The 18,271-nt window shown below is 56.1% G+C and overlaps 3 protein-coding genes across 9 annotated transcripts in view; all 3 read left to right on the forward strand.

The window, feature by feature from the left end:
- The first annotated feature begins 4,561 nt into the window (after positions 1-4,561).
- Positions 4,562-10,824, forward strand: Znf628 (zinc finger protein 628). The gene is made up of 2 exons (XM_041653923.1): positions 4,562-4,744; positions 7,716-10,824. Exon 2 carries the CDS (start codon positions 7,721-7,723, stop codon positions 10,820-10,822), a length of 3,102 nt encoding a protein of 1,033 aa, XP_041509857.1. The 5' UTR covers positions 4,562-4,744; positions 7,716-7,720; the 3' UTR covers positions 10,823-10,824.
- Positions 10,825-11,505: 681 nt separating this feature from the next.
- Positions 11,506-13,863, forward strand: Nat14 (N-acetyltransferase 14 (putative)). 5 transcript variants are annotated; one of them, XM_041653924.1, is made up of 3 exons: positions 11,506-11,643; positions 12,197-12,323; positions 12,752-13,863. In XM_041653924.1, exons 2-3 carry the CDS (start codon positions 12,252-12,254, stop codon positions 13,406-13,408), a joined length of 729 nt encoding a protein of 242 aa, XP_041509858.1. In that variant the 5' UTR covers positions 11,506-11,643; positions 12,197-12,251; the 3' UTR covers positions 13,409-13,863. The 5 variants fall into 5 exon arrangements, with proteins under 5 accessions (XP_041509858.1, XP_041509861.1, XP_041509859.1 ...); XM_041653927.1 differs by having other exon boundaries at positions 12,860-13,863; XM_041653925.1 differs by lacking the exon at positions 11,506-11,643 and adding an exon at positions 11,678-11,904.
- Positions 13,864-14,468: 605 nt separating this feature from the next.
- The window catches only part of Ssc5d (scavenger receptor cysteine rich family member with 5 domains), a 20,085-nt gene continuing 16,282 nt past the window's right edge, over positions 14,469-18,271 (forward strand). For 2 of the 3 annotated variants that reach the window (XM_041653884.1, XM_041653886.1), the window contains exons 1-5: positions 14,980-15,960; positions 16,237-16,350; positions 16,581-16,694; positions 17,024-17,332; positions 17,848-18,165. In XM_041653884.1, the coding sequence (XP_041509818.1) occupies positions 15,576-15,960; positions 16,237-16,350; positions 16,581-16,694; positions 17,024-17,332; positions 17,848-18,165 (1,240 nt within the window). In that variant the 5' untranslated portion in view covers positions 14,980-15,575. Of the gene's footprint in view, positions 14,844-14,979; positions 15,961-16,236; positions 16,351-16,580; positions 16,695-17,023; positions 17,333-17,847; positions 18,166-18,271 lie in introns of those variants that run through there. The other variant, XM_041653885.1, reaches the window with a different exon arrangement.

An 18,271-nucleotide genomic window follows, 5' to 3' on the forward strand; every position in this document is an offset into this window, starting at 1 on the left:
CAGCGATTAATGTCGAGGGCCTTTAGGAGACTTGGGGAGGGGCTTGCCGGTGGCTGGAAGAAGAGTCCAGTCTCTGAGAGGGGTGCTAGCACCTCTAGGCCCAAGTCAAGAACTCCAGATCGGTCCACCACCCCAGACTCACCCCAGCCCGGGGTCTACTTCTTTGTCCTGAGGCCAGAATCATGAAGAAGAAATTGAGGCCTCTGGTCTCTGGGATGCAGGAGGAACAGAGTTCCAGGACTATATAGAGAATCTCTCTCTCTCTCTCTCTCTCTCTCTCTCTCTCTCTTCCCCACCCCCGTGTGTGTGTGTTATCATCTAGTGAGGCACACACAGGGCAGGCAAGTTGCCAAGCAGAGGAGGAGGGTGGAGATGATCAGATGACCATGGGGGTCAGCCACAGGACAGCAGGTAGTCACCCGGCAGGGATGAGATCTGTAGAAAAAGACCAAGGAAGCCCAAAGCCATGATTAAGGAGTTTAAGTGCATGCTCAGGCTCTGCCAGAGTCTGATGGAAAAAGAAGAAAAAGGCCGGGCGGTGGTGGCACACGCCTTTAATCCCAGCACTCGGGAGGCAGAGGCAAGGGGATGAAAAAAAAAAAAAAGAATTCAGTTTTGGTCCCAGTCTGTGAGACTTTTCCACCTCATGAGGTGGACCTGAGCAGAGTCCCTCATCCACCTCTCCTCAGTCAACCCTCTGTCCTGATGGCAGGGTTCCTGCTTCATGAAAGAGTCTGCGAGACATTCTGCAGGATACAGAAGAAAGTGACTGGCAAACTGCCAATATAGGCGGACCTGTCTTTGAAATTTCCTGTTTCATAGAAAAGTCTGCTGGATACTATGGGCCTGTAGACTGAAGATGGATGCCCCAATGGTACAGAAAAACTTTGGGTGACTTTCCAGGTAGCGAGATGTCTCTGTCAATTCTAGAGTTTTGGAAGTTGCTTCCAATGAACTTATTGTTTACTTAGGTAATATTATACCCTTCTGGAGTCTTTGATGGAGTTGAAGAATTTATAACTATAGTTATAGTTTTCCTTAGTTATAATAAAAGATAAAATAGATATAAATATTGTAACTGCAATTCTTGCTTGATAACTGTTTTGTTATATGTAATTTTACTGTGCTAAAGTTAAAACCTTCCTTTTTATGTAAACAGAAAAGGGGAGGTGATGTGGGATTTCCCTCTGTATGCTGTGATTACCATTAATGAATAAAGAAACTGCTTTGGACCTATAGCAGGGCAGAACTTAGGTAGGTAGGGAAAACTAAACTGAATGTTGGGAGAAAGGAGGTGGAGTCAAGAGAGAAGCCTTGTAGCCCTGCTGGAGACAGATGCTGGGAACTTTACCCAATAAGCCACTGCAACGTGGCAGTACAGAGATTAATAGAAATGGGTTAAATTAATTAATTAAATTAATTAAGAGTTAGCCAATAAGAAGCTAGAGCTAATGGGCCAAGCAGTGATTTAATTAATGCAGTTTCTGTGTGGTTATTTCAGATCTGAGCTGCCAAGTGACCAGAATGACCAAGTGGCCTTCCCAAAACAAACTGGTGCCCAGTGAAACAAGTAACCTCCTCCAACACTATCCCCCACCCCTTCCACACTCAGAAGCCTCATTTGTATTTCCAAGTCCACTTATTTAAGCAGGAGGCATAGCCACCCCTCCCCTCCCACTGGGCAGGCCTCAGGGTGGTCTCCTGGGATTCAGAGATGAGGGAAAGGATGCTTCCCCACTCAGGTCAGGGTCTAGAGCTCAGCGAGAGGGGGTTCTGGCCTTGGAAGAGGCCCAGCAGCCCACTGTCTGGGACTGGCTCCTTAATGATCTTCTGGTCTGGGTCAGAAGTTAAGAATCGCCCATCTCACCAGGCAGTGGTTGCACACGCCTTTAATCCCAGCACTCAGGAGGCAGATAAAGGCGGATCTCTGAGTTCGAGGCCAGCCTGGTCTACAAAGTAAGTTCCAGGACAGCCAGGGCTGTTACACAGAGAAACCCTGTCTTGAAAACCAAGCAAACAAACAAACAAAAAGAATTATTAGGTTATGGGGGCTTGCACTAAGGTGGGAGAGAAAAGCCCAGAAGACTAGACGATGTGAGCAGGGCAGGCTCTTCCTAGGAAGAGCTGGCATGAACAACGCATGGAGTGAAGGTTAGTGGTGTGGAAGCCTGAGGATGTTGGAGACAGCACGAATGTTGACCTTTGGGTAAAGAAAGTGGCCCGGGAGGAGCGAGCTTAGACTGAGGCCATGTATGCTGCACCAACGCCAACATGATATCACGTGTCCCATGCTGCCAGTGGAGACACAGGATCTAATGTCTACCCTGTTGGGTTTGGGTTTTGCTTTGGTCCGCTCTCTTTCTGTAATCTTTCCAGCCCTCCAATTTGGAACAGGGGTGCTTACTCTGTATATCAGAATCATGGAACTTGCTTTTTGATTTTTCAGGGGTTCACAGCTAAGGGACTGCCTTGAATCTTGGGAGAGACTTAAAAATATATCTATTTTTGTGTGCTTCCATTTATGTCTGTGCCCACATGCCTGGTGTCTCTGGAGGCCAGAAGAGGGCAACTGGTTCCTTGGAACCGGAGTTACAGACAGTGTGAGCCATCGTGTGGGTGCTGGGAATCAAAGCAGATTCTCTGGAGCAGTACCTAGTGCTCTGAAACACCAAGCCACCTCTCCAGTCCTCTTAATATTTTTTTTTAAATTAATGATCATCCTCATGGCTCATTGGGTAAAGGTGCTTGTCCCTAAGTCTAAAACCTGAGTTCAGTCCCTGAGATGATGAAAGGCAAGAACTGTACTAATAAAAGTGGTTTTCTGGCTGCCAAGCTTATCATGGTATACGTGCGCACACACACACTCTAAAGAAATAAAAGAAAAAAATTAAATTACATTTATCTCCTTATTCCATTTGTGTGCACATCGTGTGTATGCCACACAACATGGGCTCAAGTCAGAGGGCTATTTGTGGGAGCCGCTTTTCTCCTTCCACCCGATGGCTGTGATTAGACCCGCAATGTTGTCTCACCGGCCCTCTGCGTGTCGTTCTTTTAGTTAAGAAGGCTAATGCAGGGCTGGAGAGATGCCTCGGCAGGTAAGAGCAATAGCTGCTTTACAGAGCAGGGGTTTCAGTTCCTTGTGACCACACCAGACAGCTCGCAACTGCCTGTTGCTCTAGCTCCCGAGAATCTGACACTCTTTTGGCTTCCTCAGACACCAGGCCCACATGTGGTGCACAGACATATATGTAGGCACTCGCACATACACAGAAAATAAAAATAGATTTAAAAACAAACAAATCTTAAAGAATCTGCTCCCCTTGCCCAGGAATTAAGAGAGAGTTCTTTCTTAGCAACTTCTTGGGATGTAACCTGAGAGTCAATAAGAAATGGCCTTGTGGCTAATGCTAAGGCAGTTAGGAGCCTGTCCTTACACCTGAGTGTATCTTATCCCCCGACTCTCCCTTGGGAAGCTCATGTCTGCATTGGATGTGTCTTTCTTCTGAGTTTCTTCCTTTCCTTTCTTTTTCTTTCTTTCTGTTCTTCCTTTTCTTTTTCAAGATAGGGTTTCTCTGTGCAACCCTGGCTGTTCTGGAACTTGCTTTGTAAACCAGGCTGGCCTTGTGTGGAGCTATGTCTGTCCCCTTGCTACTGACAAGAAGACCCTGGTTATCACAGATGTCTCCAGTAAGAGCTAGGCAGAGGTGGGTTAGTGATAAACGTATCTTTTGAATAAACATAGAGAAAAGCCTGTAGAAGTCCATTGCGGTGGTGAACCCTGTAATCCCAGCATTTGAGAGATAGAGGCAGGAGGATTAGGAAATCAAGTCCAGTGTGGAGCTGGTGGTGTGTGGGTGTGAGCTTCGCAGTCCCAGAGTGTTTGGCTTGAGGCATTGGCTTTGAACTAGTGGATTTCTGGAGCGTTTTAAGGAACTGGTGCTGTGATTAAGTGTGTGTGTGTGTGTGTGTGTGTGTGTGTGTGTGCACACCTAGGGCAGTTCCACTGGTAACTAGTGGACATAGACGGGAGCTCCGGGTGACCACACTACAATGCACAAGAAGCGCCCATGAAAAACCACCAAGCAAAGCCCAAACTCATCTCACGCTTGTAATCCCAGCTCTGGGGAGGTGGAGGCATGAGGATCATGAATTCAAGGCCAGTCTGGGCTGCATACTGGGCAACCTACATGAACCCGTGGCCTCACAAAATACATAAATAAATAAAACAAAATAATCTGTCCCAAGTCATCCTTGCCCTGACTGAGAAAGCCTGCGTGATCCACACCGTGGATGCCAGCGAGCAGGAGGAAAAAGGCAGGTTTGCAGGGGGGACCTCAAACTCCCCGCGAGACCCAGGCCATGCAGGAAGGTGGCATGCCTCAGTTTCCCCCGTCCGAGGAACTCCTCTCCAGGAGGACGGAATCCAGACCGAGACCTACACACGCCTCACTCCAGGACCCCAGGAATCACGCAGCACCCGGAGCACCCCAGTGGGGGGTGGGGTCGGGCTGGGAGCGGCGTGTTGCGTCATGACGCACGGCGGCGGCGGCGGGGTTTGTGTGCGCGAGAGGCCGCCGATAAAGGTTGAGTGCCTCGCGCCGGGGGCCGTGGGGAGGGAGCGCGCCCCCGCCCCCTCCCTGGCCGCGGCTCCCACAGCGCTGTGCCGGGCCCCGCTTCCCGTCAGCCCCCGCGGGAAGGCCCTGGGGTTCTCCTTGATCCCCCTCCCAGACCGGGGCCACAGGTGAGAGACCGGAGGGCGCGGTGGGGGAAGGGCCGGAGGGCGGAGTCGTTTGGGCAACGGCGAGCGGGAAACCGGAAGGGGTATCTTAAAGGGAAGGTGGCTACTTCGCCTCCGATATTTAATCTGTTTCGATCGGCCCCGCCCTCTTAAAGGAGAAGGACACTGGGTTTAGCTATGCATTTTTGCAAAGCTTCCTGTCTCCCCGCCCCCTTTCTCTTAAAAGAGGGTGACAGTTTCCCAGACATTGAAGGAAAAATTTTGTAATCCTGCTGGTCCCTAGAATATCTGAACAAATATAGAGATGGGCATTTAACCTTTATTATTTTTTTCCAGTCAAGTTTCATGTAGCTCAGGATGTCCTCAGACTCACTGTATAGCGGAGGATGACATTAAATTTATATCCTCCTGCCTCCCTCCACCTTCTACGTGTTGGGATTACAGGTCTGTGCTACCAGGCCTGGTTTTTTCTGCTGTACTGGGAATAGAATCCGGAGCTTCATGCATGGCAGTCACTAACAACCGAGCTACATCCCAGGCCCCAAGAGCATCGAAGCTCAGCCTTTTAAAGGGGACTCTTACTGCTAAGATGGGTTCCTGTTTCTTTGGGCATCTCGTGTTAAAAGATGCGGCCTGACCTCTCAAAGGCACATGGGAGCTTAACCTCATTGGTGGCTTACTTGGCAAAGGAGACACCCATCCTTTAAAAAAGCAATCTTTTCATAGCCTGTTGCTCGTCCTTTAAATGCAGAGATCCTCCATAGCTTGTCTAAAGGGAATGCCTAGTCTTGGAGTCTTGGTCCACTTGGACTGTATTTACTGAGCAAGCACTCAGCTGGTCCTCTTGCTAGGTGCTGGGATGCAACCGTGAACGAGAAAGGGCTCCCTGTTTACATGGTGCGAGCATTTGACAGGATAAAAGTGGCAGCAAGAAGGCTAAATGTCTTGGGGAGGGGACACTGTAGCAGTGATGGAGGGTTTACTAGGGCAGGGTCAAGCTGGTACCGTTTTTTGTTACCAGTGGCATCCATCAGGTTGACAGGTCAGGAATCCTGCCAAACTCCCAACAATGTATGAGCCGGCCTCTCTGACAAAGAATGCCCCGTCCTCAAATCTCTGTGCTGCTGAGGTTGGGACATCCTGACTGGGTGGCACTTAGCTGACGGGCCCCGTGAGGAACCGAGCAAACCGAGTTTGCAGAGAGAACAAGGGAGTGCTGAAGGGACTTGAGGAGGGTGGTCTGAGGAGGCGTCTCTGAGGTGATTTTAGTGCAGACGTGTGACAGGGTGAATCGTGGATGGTGGAAAGAAGGCGTACTAGGCGGGAGCCCCAAGATGGGGGTCACTCTCCCTGCCTGCTTGAGGCTAGAGGGACAGGAGGCCAGCAAGAGGGGGGAGAAGGCCACCAGTCTTGAACATCCAGCAGGCTGCTGTAAGAGGTTTGTCCTCTGTTCTCATACAGGCGTGACTGCTACCTAGGCTGGCCTCTCCCCCACTCCCTGTGTTACCTCCTAGTGTGTGCAGTGCTGGGTTCAAGCCTAGGGGTTTGTGTGTGTTGGAGAGGCACTCCATCAGCTGAGCTACATCTCAGCCCTACTTGTAAATATTTGATAAGAGGGCATAGAAGGTAAAAACAACCGGGAGTTAGATTTTGGTTAAACACGAGGTGTTTTAGGCACAGTGCAGCAAGCATGGGGAGCAAAGGAGAGTCTTCAGGAGCTGTAGTTTTGGGGTCCTTTATTTATAGATTGTGGAATCCTAAGAGAGGGGGCGAGGGCTTCCAGAGAGAGACGGGTAGACAGAAAGAGCAATTCTTGACTGCGCTCTAACTCAACCTCCAGGTTTAGAAGGATCCAGCCCAGAGGCTGAGATGGTGACAGGGAGGAGCGTCAGCCTCCTGAAGCTAGGAAGATGTGCCCTAGGAAAATCTGAGCAGCAAGGGCTGGGGACGACAGGTGACTGAAGCACTCCCAGAGGGAAGAGCAGGTTGAGGGGCTGGAGGGAACTGAAGCAAGGGTGTCACTTCTTTGTGTGTGCTGCTGAAAACCTGGAGGATTCCAAGGGAGGTCAGAGGCCGTGGCACAGGGCAGCATGTGGGGAATCCTACAGTTCCTCAGCCTTGTGTTGCTGCTGTTTCGGCCTGGATCTTTGTGGGGTTCATCCTGTGCACTGTAGGCTGTGGGGAAGCACCTCTGTCCCCTGCACTTGGTAGACAAGCAACAGTGAGTGTCTCCAGGCATCACAGGCTGCCCCGAGTGGGAAGAGCACTGATGGAGCACGGGATGTATGTTCTGACACCTTTTCCCTGTCACTGCGGTGAATGATGGCGGAAGGTCACCTTCGAGGACCAGGGAAGCAGGTTTCAGTGGGAAGAAACATGCCAAAGGGTTACCCCTGAGCGCAAGCAGGGACCATATAGTGCAGTGTGAGCTGAGAAGCATGGGGAGTGTCCAGAATGTGCACATGAGTGTAGGAACAGTGAAACAGGCAGGCCAAAGCCGGGTTGTACCAGGGAGTGAGTGCACGGAGGCCAGGTGACACCGGAAGTGGTGGCGTGATGGGAGGAGGCCATGGTAGTGATGGCGTGGTGGAAGATTTGGGGGACCCGAGAGAGAGGGGAGGGGCAGAGGGAGGGAGAGGTTCTGGTCACTGAGTTAAACTGTTTAGGGTGATGGGGGGGACAACTGTTGAGGTGGGGAAAGGTAGGGGCAAGTCTTCAAACCAGAGCAGGAAGCCGAGCCAGAGGCTTCTAAGGCACTGCCGTCCAGGGAACAAGTGTCCTGAAGGCCGTGCTCTATCTGGAGACCACCATCCTGGGTACTCCATTATTTCTCGTAGTCTGTGTGTGATACTGTGTGTTAAGCCTAGGCTGTTGGAAGCTCTAACCCTAAGGAAGAACCCCTACAGTGTGGGTGACACAGGGAGAGGTGATGAGGACCAGTGCTAGCCCGCTCTGATCAGAATCCTCCCACTAGGTGTGATGGCCAGCTCCCACGTGGACATGGCGCCAGCTTCCACCACCCAGGGAACCGAGGAAAAGCCAGGTCCCACTGCCCCAGCACCCACCCCCGCTGCTCAGTATGAGTGCGGGGAGTGTGGTAAGTCCTTCCGGTGGTCATCTCGGCTCCTGCACCATCAGCGCACGCACACGGGCGAACGGCCTTATAAGTGCCCGGACTGCCCCAAAGCCTTCAAGGGTTCTTCAGCCCTCCTCTACCATCAGCGGGGCCACACAGGCGAGCGGCCGTATCAGTGCCCAGACTGTCCCAAAGCCTTCAAGCGCTCCTCCCTGCTGCAGATCCACCGCAGTGTTCACACGGGCCTGCGAGCCTTCACCTGTGGCCAGTGTGGCCTGGCCTTCAAGTGGTCATCCCACTACCAGTACCACCTGCGACAGCATACTGGCGAGCGGCCCTACCCATGCCCAGACTGCCCCAAGGCTTTCAAGAACTCGTCCAGCTTGCGGCGCCACCGGCATGTGCACACCGGAGAACGCCCTTACACCTGTGGCATTTGCGGCAAGAGCTTCACACAGAGTACCAATCTGCGCCAGCACCAGCGGGTACACACAGGGGAGCGTCCATTTCGCTGTCAGCTCTGCTCCAAGACCTTCACACACTCCTCCAACTTGCTGTTGCACCACCGCACCCACAGCCCCGCCCCTGGCTCCATCCCCACCCCTGCGGGGGAGACCAGCAGAGCCAGCACCAAGGTCCTGGTCTCTGATGCCTACCTACAGCCCCGCAGCCCACCTGCACCCCAAGTCCCGTCCCCTCCACCCCCACCCGTGGTCCCTGAGCTCTTTCTGGCAGCTGCGGAGACCACTGTGGAGCTGGTGTACCGCTGTGACGGCTGCGAGCAGGGCTTCAGCAGCGAGGAGCTGCTCTTGGAGCACCAGCCCTGTCCGGGTCCCGCCGTGGCCGCCCAGCCCCAAGATGAGCCTGCCGAACTGCCCCAGGCCGATCCCCCTCTGCCACAGCCCCCGCCTGTCACTGCGGAGTCCCCGAACTTTGCTTGCCTTCCTTGCGGGAAGTCCTTCCGGACCGTGGCTGGCCTGTCCCGCCACCAGCACAGCCATGGCGCAGCCAGTGGGCAGGCCTTTCGCTGTGGCAGCTGTGATGGCGCCTTCCCACAGCTGGCCAGCCTTTTGGCTCACCAGCAGTGCCATGTGGAGGAGGCGGCCGCTGGACGCCCGCCCCCTCAGGCTGAGGCTGCTGAGGTCACCTGTCCCCAGGAGCCTCTAGCCCCAGCCACTCCTGCTCCACCTCCACCCCCGCCTGCCCCTGTTTCTGCAGAGCGGCCATACAAATGCGCCGAGTGTGGCAAGGCCTTCAAGGGTTCTTCCGGGCTGCGTTACCACTTGCGGGACCACACCGGCGAGCGGCCCTACCAGTGCGGGGAGTGCGGCAAAGCCTTTAAGCGTTCCTCTCTGCTGGCCATCCACCAGCGCGTGCACACGGGCCTTCGAGCCTTCACCTGTGGTCAGTGTGGCCTCACCTTCAAGTGGTCGTCCCACTATCAGTACCACCTGCGACTGCACTCAGGTGAGCGGCCCTATGCCTGCAGCGAGTGTGGCAAAGCCTTCCGGAACACATCGTGCCTGCGGCGCCACCGACACGTGCACACTGGCGAGCGGCCGCACTCCTGTAGCGTGTGTGGCAAGAGCTTTGCACAGACCTCCAATCTGCGGCAGCACCAACGCGTGCACACGGGCGAGCGACCCTTCCGCTGCCCACTCTGCTCCAAGACCTTCACCCACTCTTCCAACCTGTTGCTGCACCAGCGCACCCATTCTGCCGAGCGCCCTTTTGCCTGCCCCATTTGCGGCCGTGGCTTTGTCATGGCTGCCTATCTGCAGCGGCATCTGAGGACGCACACCCCAGCCACAGCAGCCTTGGGCACCACCGGCCCTACTGCTCCACAGCCTCCTGCCCCATTGGCCGCAGCTCCAGCTCCACTGGCTGCCCAAGATGTTCATGTCCTTCCCCACCTACAGGCCACACTTTCACTTGAAGTAGCTGGGACCACAGCTCAGGCTACACCCCCAGGCCAAGTCGTCCCCAACTCCCAGACATTTCTCCTGGTACAGACTGCCCAGGGCCTTCAACTGATCCCTAGCAGTGTCCATCCCCCTACCCCTCCACCACCGCCTCCACCCCCCAAACTCATTCTGCTGCCTCCTGCCAATACTGGGGGTATGAGCAATGGTGCTGCGAGACAGGGCCCTCGGGCTGTGGGGAAAACTGGACAGGGGACAGGGGTAATGTGGTTTCCAGGCCCAAGTGGTCTGGGGATGCAGGGAGGGGGTAATGCGGGGGCTAGCGGGGGAGGCCAGAGCCTCATCGTTCTGCAGAATGTAGGGAGTGGAGAGACAGGGTCACAGGAAGTGAGTGGGGTTCACCTTCAGCCAGCACAGGAAGTGGCCACGGTCCAACTCCAGCCTGCACAAGAAGTGACCACGGTCCAGCTGCAACCAGCACAGGAAGTGACCACGGTCCAGCTCCAGCCCCTGACAGGCCAAGTCTCCAGTTCCAATGGCGGGGCTGTGGCTACGGACACTCCAAACCTGCTGGTGGTTCAGAGTGGGGCTGCTGAAGAGCTGCTCACCGGCTCTGGGCCTGGGGAGGTGGGGGACAGCGAAGCCAATGCCAGTGTGGTTCAGGATGTCCTGTTTGAAACGCTGCAGACAGATGAAGGGTTGCAGAGTGTGCTGGTGCTGAGTGGGGCGGATGGCGAGCAGACCAGGCTCTGTGTGCAGGAGGTGGAAACCCTTTCCCCTGGGCTGACAGAGCCACCCGCCACTGCCCCAGCAGGACAGAAACTCCTTATCATTCGGAGCGCTCCCGCTACCGATCTGCTGGAGAGCAGCAGTGCTGCAGGAGGCACCGCGACACTGCAGCTCCTGGCCCCACCAACACCTGGCCCAGTCTCTGCCCCTGTCGGGGTGCCCGTAGCTCCCACCTCCCAGATGGTACAAGTGGTCCCTGCAGTGGCTGGCCCGGGGGTCATTTCTCCCCAGAGCTTGCCCTCTATCCAGATTGTACAGACTCTGCCCGCAGTCCAGTTGGTGCACACATTTTGAAGAGACCCACTAGTACCTCCGTCTGCCACAAAGCCCCTCCACACCCCCCCCCCCCCCCCCCGCCGCACTAACTGTTCTCCTCAGCAGGGCTGGGGTCAGCCGAGTCAAGAGGGCCGCTGGCTGGGCTTGCTAATAAAGACAGAGTCTCTTCTTGGTTTCGTTTTCATGGGGAAGAGGATAGCCATGGGCATAGCTTCTGCCTAGGACCTGGAAGTCTTCATTCTTGCCACCGGCTCTGAGATGACGTGCTTTGTACTCGGAGGCTAGCTGCTACTCCAGGGTGCAGCTCAGTTCCCCCATCCTTTAAATTTTTAATGAGTTTTATTATGTGTGTGTGTGCGGGGGGGGGGGTTACACCTGTGGAGGTCAGAGACTTTGTGGGCGTCTGCCATGTGGATTTTCTTTTGGCAAGCTCTCTTACTCCCTGAACTATTTCTCTGGTCCTTTCCTATCCTCTAGTGTGTGTGTGTCCATCCGTCCGTCCGCGCAGGTGCGTGTCACTGTGGTCACTAGAGTAGGGAGGATCAGGGATCAATTCCAGATTCTTCACTGCTTTCGTGTAAGTCAGTCTCACCTTCACCTTACCGGAAAGGTAGGAAGAGGGCTATTACTGATCCAAACGATACCCAGACGCCACCGCGTTGAGATAAAGGTGCCTGCGGATGCGGATGCTCAGTACTGCTCCCACTCCTACCCGGAAGACCCAGGCGCCAATGAGACTAGGTTCGCAAGCAAAGCCTCCTCCTCCTGATGCTTAGGTCGCTTAGCAACGAAGGACCGGCTAGAAAGGAGCTGTGCTAACCCTCCACAGGCAGTCCCGGGTAAGAAACCCTCTCTGTCCCCCACCCCCTTCCTCTTTCCCTATGGTTCTCCCACCGGCCTCCAGCAGGTCACTGCTCTTGCCTCGCCCTCGCAGTTCCCTCATTACTCCCAACCCCTGCCCGGTGGTGGGGGAAACTTGGCAGCAGTTGCTAAGGCACCGGCCCCGCCTCCGGTCGGGAGTGTGAACGTCACTTCCGCCGGTGACCCTTTCCTGACCCTGCTCCCCCTTTCTGTCAAGGGATTCGAGCAACCCCGTGGAGGTGCTTGCAGGGCCCTGTTACTGCTCGCCGCATGGGGACCACTGCAGGAGATGGGCTCCTGGAGAGTGGGGAGGGAATGAGTTTACAGATGGCTGAATGCTTTCCCCGGAGTGGGGGATGATTCGGGGAGACTTTGAGCCCCACTGGGTATAGGGGCGCCTGACCTGCCACTGTGGCAGCCCTCTTTGGCGGTGCTCCAGCGTCCTTAGTGATCTGGGAAATGCTGCAGTCCATTCCTCCCAGGGCTCTGAGGAGTCAGGTGCCCACCTAACACAGACCTACTTGTTTTCAGCAGGTGCACGACGCCAGCTCCCTTCCGGGGAGGGGGCGGCGGCCCGGGGGCTGCCATGGCCTCCAACCACCTGTCAGTGCGGGAAATGAGGGAAGATGAGAAGCCCCTGGTGCTGGAGATGCTGAAGGTGAGAGGCCGGCAGGGGCACCAGTGAGCATGCGCAGCTCCTCAGGGACGTTCATTCAAAGTGGGTTCCACCTGCCCCGCCCACCTGCCTGCGCTCTCAGGGACCTCCAAAGGGGGAATATCTTTGCCTCGACTGTTTTCAAATGGTCCCTTATCTCTAGTTCCTTCTTACACCTCAGCTGCTATTTTTCAAAAAAGCAGCTGGAAGGGTGTGGGGGCTGGATGTTCAGGCCTCCTGACTGCCAGTCAGCCTCACTTATCAGCCCCCAAACGACAGATGTTCTCATCTCCCAGACCCTCCTGCGAAGAGCCTACGGCCTCACTTTCTCTATCCTGTTAAGTCTTGTCTGGTGTTTTACCCTAGCATGCCCTCCATACTCATTGGCTCCAGACCCTGGTTCATTCATTCACTCAGCCCTTCACACCCAGGTCAGGCTGGAACTACCCCAACAGCTGTCGTCTCTTCCCTCATGGGAACCCTTCCTTCCTCGGGCAGTCCAATGTGATGAGTGGCTGAGCCCCTACTCCCACCCACAGGCTGGTGTAAAAGACACGGAAAACCGTGTGGCCCTCCACGCTCTGACACGTCCACCAGCCCTTCTCCTCCTGGCTGCAGCCAGCAGCGGCTTGCGCTTCGTCCTGGCCTCCTTCGCCCTGGCCCTCCTGCTGCCGGTGTTTCTGGCCGTGGCTGCCGTGAAGTTGGGCCTGCGAGCCCGATGGGGCTCTCTGCCTCCGCCAGGCGTTCTGGGGGGACCCTGGGTGGCTGTCCGCGGCTCAGGCGATGTGTGTGGGGTCCTGGCTCTGGCCCCTGGTGCCAATGTGAGGGACGGAGCCCGAATCACCCGCCTCTCGGTCTCTCGGTGGCACCGTCGCAGGGGCGTAGGCAGGAGACTGCTGGCCTTTGCTGAGTCCCGAGCTCAAGCCTGGGCTGGGAGTGTGGGGGAGCCTCATGCCCGGCTCGTGGTCCCGGTGGCTGTGGCTGCTTTGGGGGTGGCAGGGTTATTGGAGGCCTGTGGTTACCAGGCAGAGGGAGGTTGGGGCTGCATGGGCTATATGCTGGTTAGAGAATTCAGCAAGGATCTGTGATTATAGACCATGCCCACTGGGGAGATGGGCATGAAACCGGCACCTAAAGAGCACCTACTGTGTGCCAGGCACTTTCCATCCCTTCCCTCGGTGAAGAACTGAGGTTGCTGGATGCACATGGCCCGCAGTGGACCTGCCAGGTGCAGTAGGGTCTCTTCTTGGTAGACCCCAGGGACCGCTAGCGGTCACCCTGTCCACTCTTTGCCCCCTAGTCTGTATACACTGAAAAAACAAACAAACCTCTGGTTCTACAAAACCCCTGTTGTGTGTGTTTTAGGTCTCAAAGGATATTTGGAGAGAGTAAGAGGCAGAGTTAAGAGTCTGTGACAGGGAACCCCCAAAGGGGACAGATCTTCTGGAATGGGTGGAGCTGGGAGCACCGAGTTTCCAAGCCCATCTGTTTTTTTACAGTTTGTTAATAAAGCCGGAGACTTCTGCGTGTCTGTCTCCTCTCTGATGCCTTTTCCAGCTGCTTCCTCCGAACCCCCTGCTTCCGTCTGGCTCCTCCTCTCCAAAGTTGACGTTAATTGCTCGGGAAGGGGCGGTGCAGCAGTGCTCTGGGAGAAGGAGAGGCAGAGGCAGTGAGCTCACAGCGGCTGCCGGGCCCCTGCCAGGCTTTCTGAGTCATGCTCCCCATTACCACATTTTTCCCCCTCGCAGCTGCCTGGTGTGTGCGTGTGTGTGTGTGTGTGTGTGTGTGTGTGGACACCCCCTCCAGACTGAAGCCTTGACCCCTTGGTCACCCTACCCTCCATACCTTTGTTCTGGGAACTAGTAAGTTCAGACACTCCTTCCTCAGATAGGGACTAGAAGCTTCCCATGTAGATTTAACAGAGTGGGTATCAAATGGAGAGAGGTTTTTTTGTTTGTTTCTTTGTTTTCAGTTTCTTTTCTTAATCTAGGAAGTCCCTCCTAGTGTCTGGCTGCAGGCCTTCTTGCTACTGCAGGATTCCCCCCAAATCTGTCCCCTTCCAGCCACACTTCCTTGGCCGGATAACAAGAGGAGGCAGGAGGGTGTGCCCTCAGCCTTGTCCCCCCCAGAACCCAGGCAGTCCTGTCCCTTCCCAGAGCTGCCATCCCCATAAGCATCTCTGAGCACGTGGCCCTCTGGAGCCTGGCTGGCCGCCTCGCTCCAGTGTGGGTGTCTGCACTTGAACACCTCCCTTCTGCCTGCCCACCGCCCCCCCCCTCAGCCTCAGCTGCGGCCAGCCCCCTCCCCCTCCTGTCCCCTGCTGCCTCCTTGCAGCTGCTCTCCCTCCTGGCAAAGCCTTCAGCCCAGCCTGCTCCTAGCTGTCCAGGGCGCCTCAGCAGCCGGCTTCCCTCCCTCCTTCCCTCCCTGGCTGCCTCCTCCTCCCTTCTCCTATCCTCCTTCCCCCTTCACCCCCATCCCCTGCCCTGGACTCTGCAAACATGAGGGTCTTGGCCTGCCTCCTTGGTGAGTGACCCATTCCTGGGGGGGTGGGTACCTTAGGGACCTGGACTTTCACCTCTGACCCTTTAGCTTGTCCAATTTAGGGACTCAGGCTTCAGGGAGCCATTTCTGGCCCTTGGTGCTCGGGGATAGCCTGACATCTGGCTGGCCACCCTAACCCTCAGGTACCCAGTCTTTAGCACGTCCTGCCTAGCAACCCAAGTGACCTGCCCTTTGTTGCACTGGCATTCTTACTGCAGGGGATGAGGGGGTGGGGGGTATCACTCCCTACCATTCAATCTGGTCCCCAGCCCTGTCTTCAAGAGTCAGGCATCTATCTGGGGCCCCACCCGCCCCAGGGACCTGTAACTTATCCCAGCCTCCACCCAAAGTCCATTCTAGCCATGGGGTTTCTGACTCAGAGGAATCTGAATGCCAGGGGATCCGTTTGCGACTGAACTTAAGCCGGGAGCCTGCACTGGGGAAAGGACCCCTCCCCTTTGACTCACCCTTCACTCTGTCCCCTCCAACCTCCTTTGCAGCACTACTGGTGGGGACCCAGGCTATTGGTAAGTGTCCTGATTCTCCAGTGGGCCTCACCCAGCTCCAAGGCTCCTGTCGTCACTCTCCTGCTGGTCCCTGCTACCCTGATTCCACTCTGACCTTCCACACAGCCCTCAGTATCTCTAAGACACTCCACTCATTGTATCAGGAGTCTGGGTCCAGAGTCCTGTCTCCGGGGTAGCTGGCTTCCTGATGGTACCTTACTGTCCCCTAACCCCCAGACCACAGTTCCCCTGTCTGGAGCCACAGCCTTTGCTTCACCCCTCAGAGCGACTACGCCTGGCTGATGGCCCTCACGGCTGTGCAGGACGCCTGGAGGTCTGGTACAGCGGGCGCTGGGGCACTGTGTGTGATGACGGATGGGACCTTCGGGATGCTGCGGTGGCCTGCCGGGAGCTGGGCTGCGGAGGGGCACTGGCCGCCCCTGGGGGTGCCTTCTTCGGGGAGGGCACTGGACCTGTGTGGCTCAGTGAGCTGGCCTGTCGGGGCAGTGAGGGACAGCTGGGTATCTGTCCCCACCGGGGCTGGAAGGCCCATATCTGTTCTCATGAGGAGGATGCAGGCGTCGTCTGTGTAGGTAAAGGACTCAAACTCCTCTCATGTTGATGGCCCCAGGAACCCCCAAGTCCTTAGTTCCTGTAGATCTGAGCTGTCTAGAAGCTGAGAGGTGCCTACTTATCCCCCATAAGGCCAGGTGCCCCATCTCAGGACCCCCCCCCCCCCAGCTTACAATCACTTATTTCTGAGCCCTAGGGAATTCAAGCATCCAGGTGGTTCTTCTGTCCCAAGGATCAAATGACCTCGCTACTCCTTACCCCATGGCCATCCTCACAACTCCCGTGCTCTCCCAAAGGTCAGCGTGCAGCTAACTCTAGAGAAGATTCAACATCCCTACTGGATGGGGATCCGTGGCCACCTCTGTCTGGGGAGCTGAGCCAGAGCTCAGAGGAGCCCCCAGTGACTCATGGTGAGCACAAAGGACTAGGCCTCCTGTCCCGCAACCCCGTCTGTCTCAGCTATGGGGGAAGGTCATCTTGCTGCAGATGTTTTTCTGCAAGCTAGTGAAGTAGTGTCCTGCATGACCCAGGAGTCCTCCACACTTCAGACCCTCAGCGAGAGAGACCTAGACAAGTGCCAAGAGTCAGGAAGGATGAATAGCTCAGACCCTGACCTCCGGGTCACGTGTCGCTTTCCCAGCTCCCCAACCAGCAGCAACCTCCCAGAATGGCCCTCGCAAGAAGAACCCCCGACCACCCAAGCAGGCCAAGTCCACCCGGGCCCCTGTACTGACAAATGGAGCTTCCCGCCAAGGTAACCTCCAGATCTCCCTGGTTTCCCTCACTGATCTGGGTGCCGGGAGCTTCCCAGACTTTCTTCTGCCTGTGGCCCTCCAAGGAGGCCAGTGTTCACAGTGTTCTCCCTCAGGATTCAGGCAGGGCTGGCCATGCCCTCTAACTGATCCTTCCCTTATGAGACCCAGGGGACCTGCCAACGGCGGTTCTCTTTTTTGAATGAGCCAGTCGGCAGACAAACTTGAGTCCCCTGCCCTTTCTGGGCTTCAGTTTTCCCAGGTGGAGGAACAAGAGGCTGATATTAGATCTAACCTCTTAAGGTCTCCCTTCTCTGTCTGTATCCCCCAGAGCGACTGCGCTTGGTCTCAGGTCCCCACGGATGCGCTGGCCGCCTGGAAGTCTGGCACGGTGGACGCTGGGGCACTGTGTGTGATGATGGATGGGACCTCCGAGATGCAGCAGTGGCCTGTCGGGAGCTGGGATGTGGGGGGGCGCTGGCCGCCCCTGGGGGTGCCAGATTCGGACCTGGTGCAGGACCCGTGTGGATGGACGACGTGGGCTGTGGAGGGGGAGAGCAGGCTCTCCGGGACTGTCCCCGGAGCCCCTGGGGCCGGAGCAACTGTGACCACACTGAGGATGCAGGGCTGGTCTGCACTGGTATGCGGGATGGGTGGGGGGCACAGATTACCCCCTCTCCTCTTCAGTTCTCAGGTCCCAGCCCCTCCCTCCCCCCAGGAAGCAGTAAAAGGCCTGGCCTCAAGGCTGTCTCTCTGCACATTCTCTGGAAAAATGGGAGAGTCAGATTTGAAGCTTGGGTTTAGTCTACCAAGCTTCGAAGCATTCGGGGAGCAATGAGGCTAGAAACCCAGACAAAGGGCTAGGGGTTATGGAAAGGCAGTTGAGAGCTCCCTCCTCCATTCCCTCTCTTCCTTCTTCTACTGCCCCGCCTCCCCCTCCTCCACATTCTTGTTCCCTGTTGGCACAACTCAGTACCTATTCATCCATCCTGATTCCTCACTGGTCTAACTCCGTACCTGCGCACCCATGCTGGTCTCCTACAGAACGTTAACATAGTCCTCGCGAACTCATTCTAGTTTTCCCCTCTGGTATAACATCTGCAGCTCCTCATCCATTCTAAGTTCTTGTCACCCTATCCCCTGTCCTATATCCAGGTCCTGCACCCAGGCTGCGACTTGCTGATGGTCCCCATGGCTGCGCGGGCCGCCTGGAGGTTTGGCATGGCGGTCGCTGGGGATCAGTGTGTGACGATGCCTGGGATCTTCGTGATGCTGCTGTGGCCTGCAGGGAGCTGGGCTGTGGGGGCGCGTTGGCCGCCCCAGGGGGCGCCTTCTTTGGGGAGGGGGCTGGACCCATTGTCCTGGATGATCTCAGATGTCGGGGGAATGAGACAGCCTTGCGATTCTGCCCTTCGAGGTCCTGGGGCCAGCATGACTGTCACCATCGGGAGGATGCTGGGGCTGTGTGTGATGGTAAGGGCCTGTGAGTGACATCAGTGGGGAAGGAGGGGGACAGTGGGTGTGTGGCCACCTGGAGTGGATGGGAAAGAATGTTGTCCCTGCTCACGCTGCCCTGGAG

The sequence above is a fragment of the Microtus oregoni genome, unplaced genomic scaffold (assembly GCF_018167655.1).
Source record: "Microtus oregoni isolate MIOR12 unplaced genomic scaffold, Mior012 000006F_ref0000085, whole genome shotgun sequence".
NCBI classification, from domain to species: Eukaryota; Metazoa; Chordata; class Mammalia; order Rodentia; family Cricetidae; genus Microtus; species Microtus oregoni.

Bases quoted from the DNA above. Each gene is read 5' to 3' on its own strand.
- Nat14 (XM_041653924.1), top strand. From the start codon at position 12,252: ATGGCCTCCAACCACCTGTCAGTGCGGGAAATGAGGGAAGATGAGAAG. The intron at 12,324-12,751 runs GTGAGAGGCCGG...CTTCACACCCAG, and splicing joins TGGTGCTGGAGATGCTGAAG to GTCAGGCTGGAACTACCCCA.
- Znf628 (XM_041653923.1), top strand. From the start codon at position 7,721: ATGGCCAGCTCCCACGTGGACATGGCGCCAGCTTCCACCACCCAGGGA.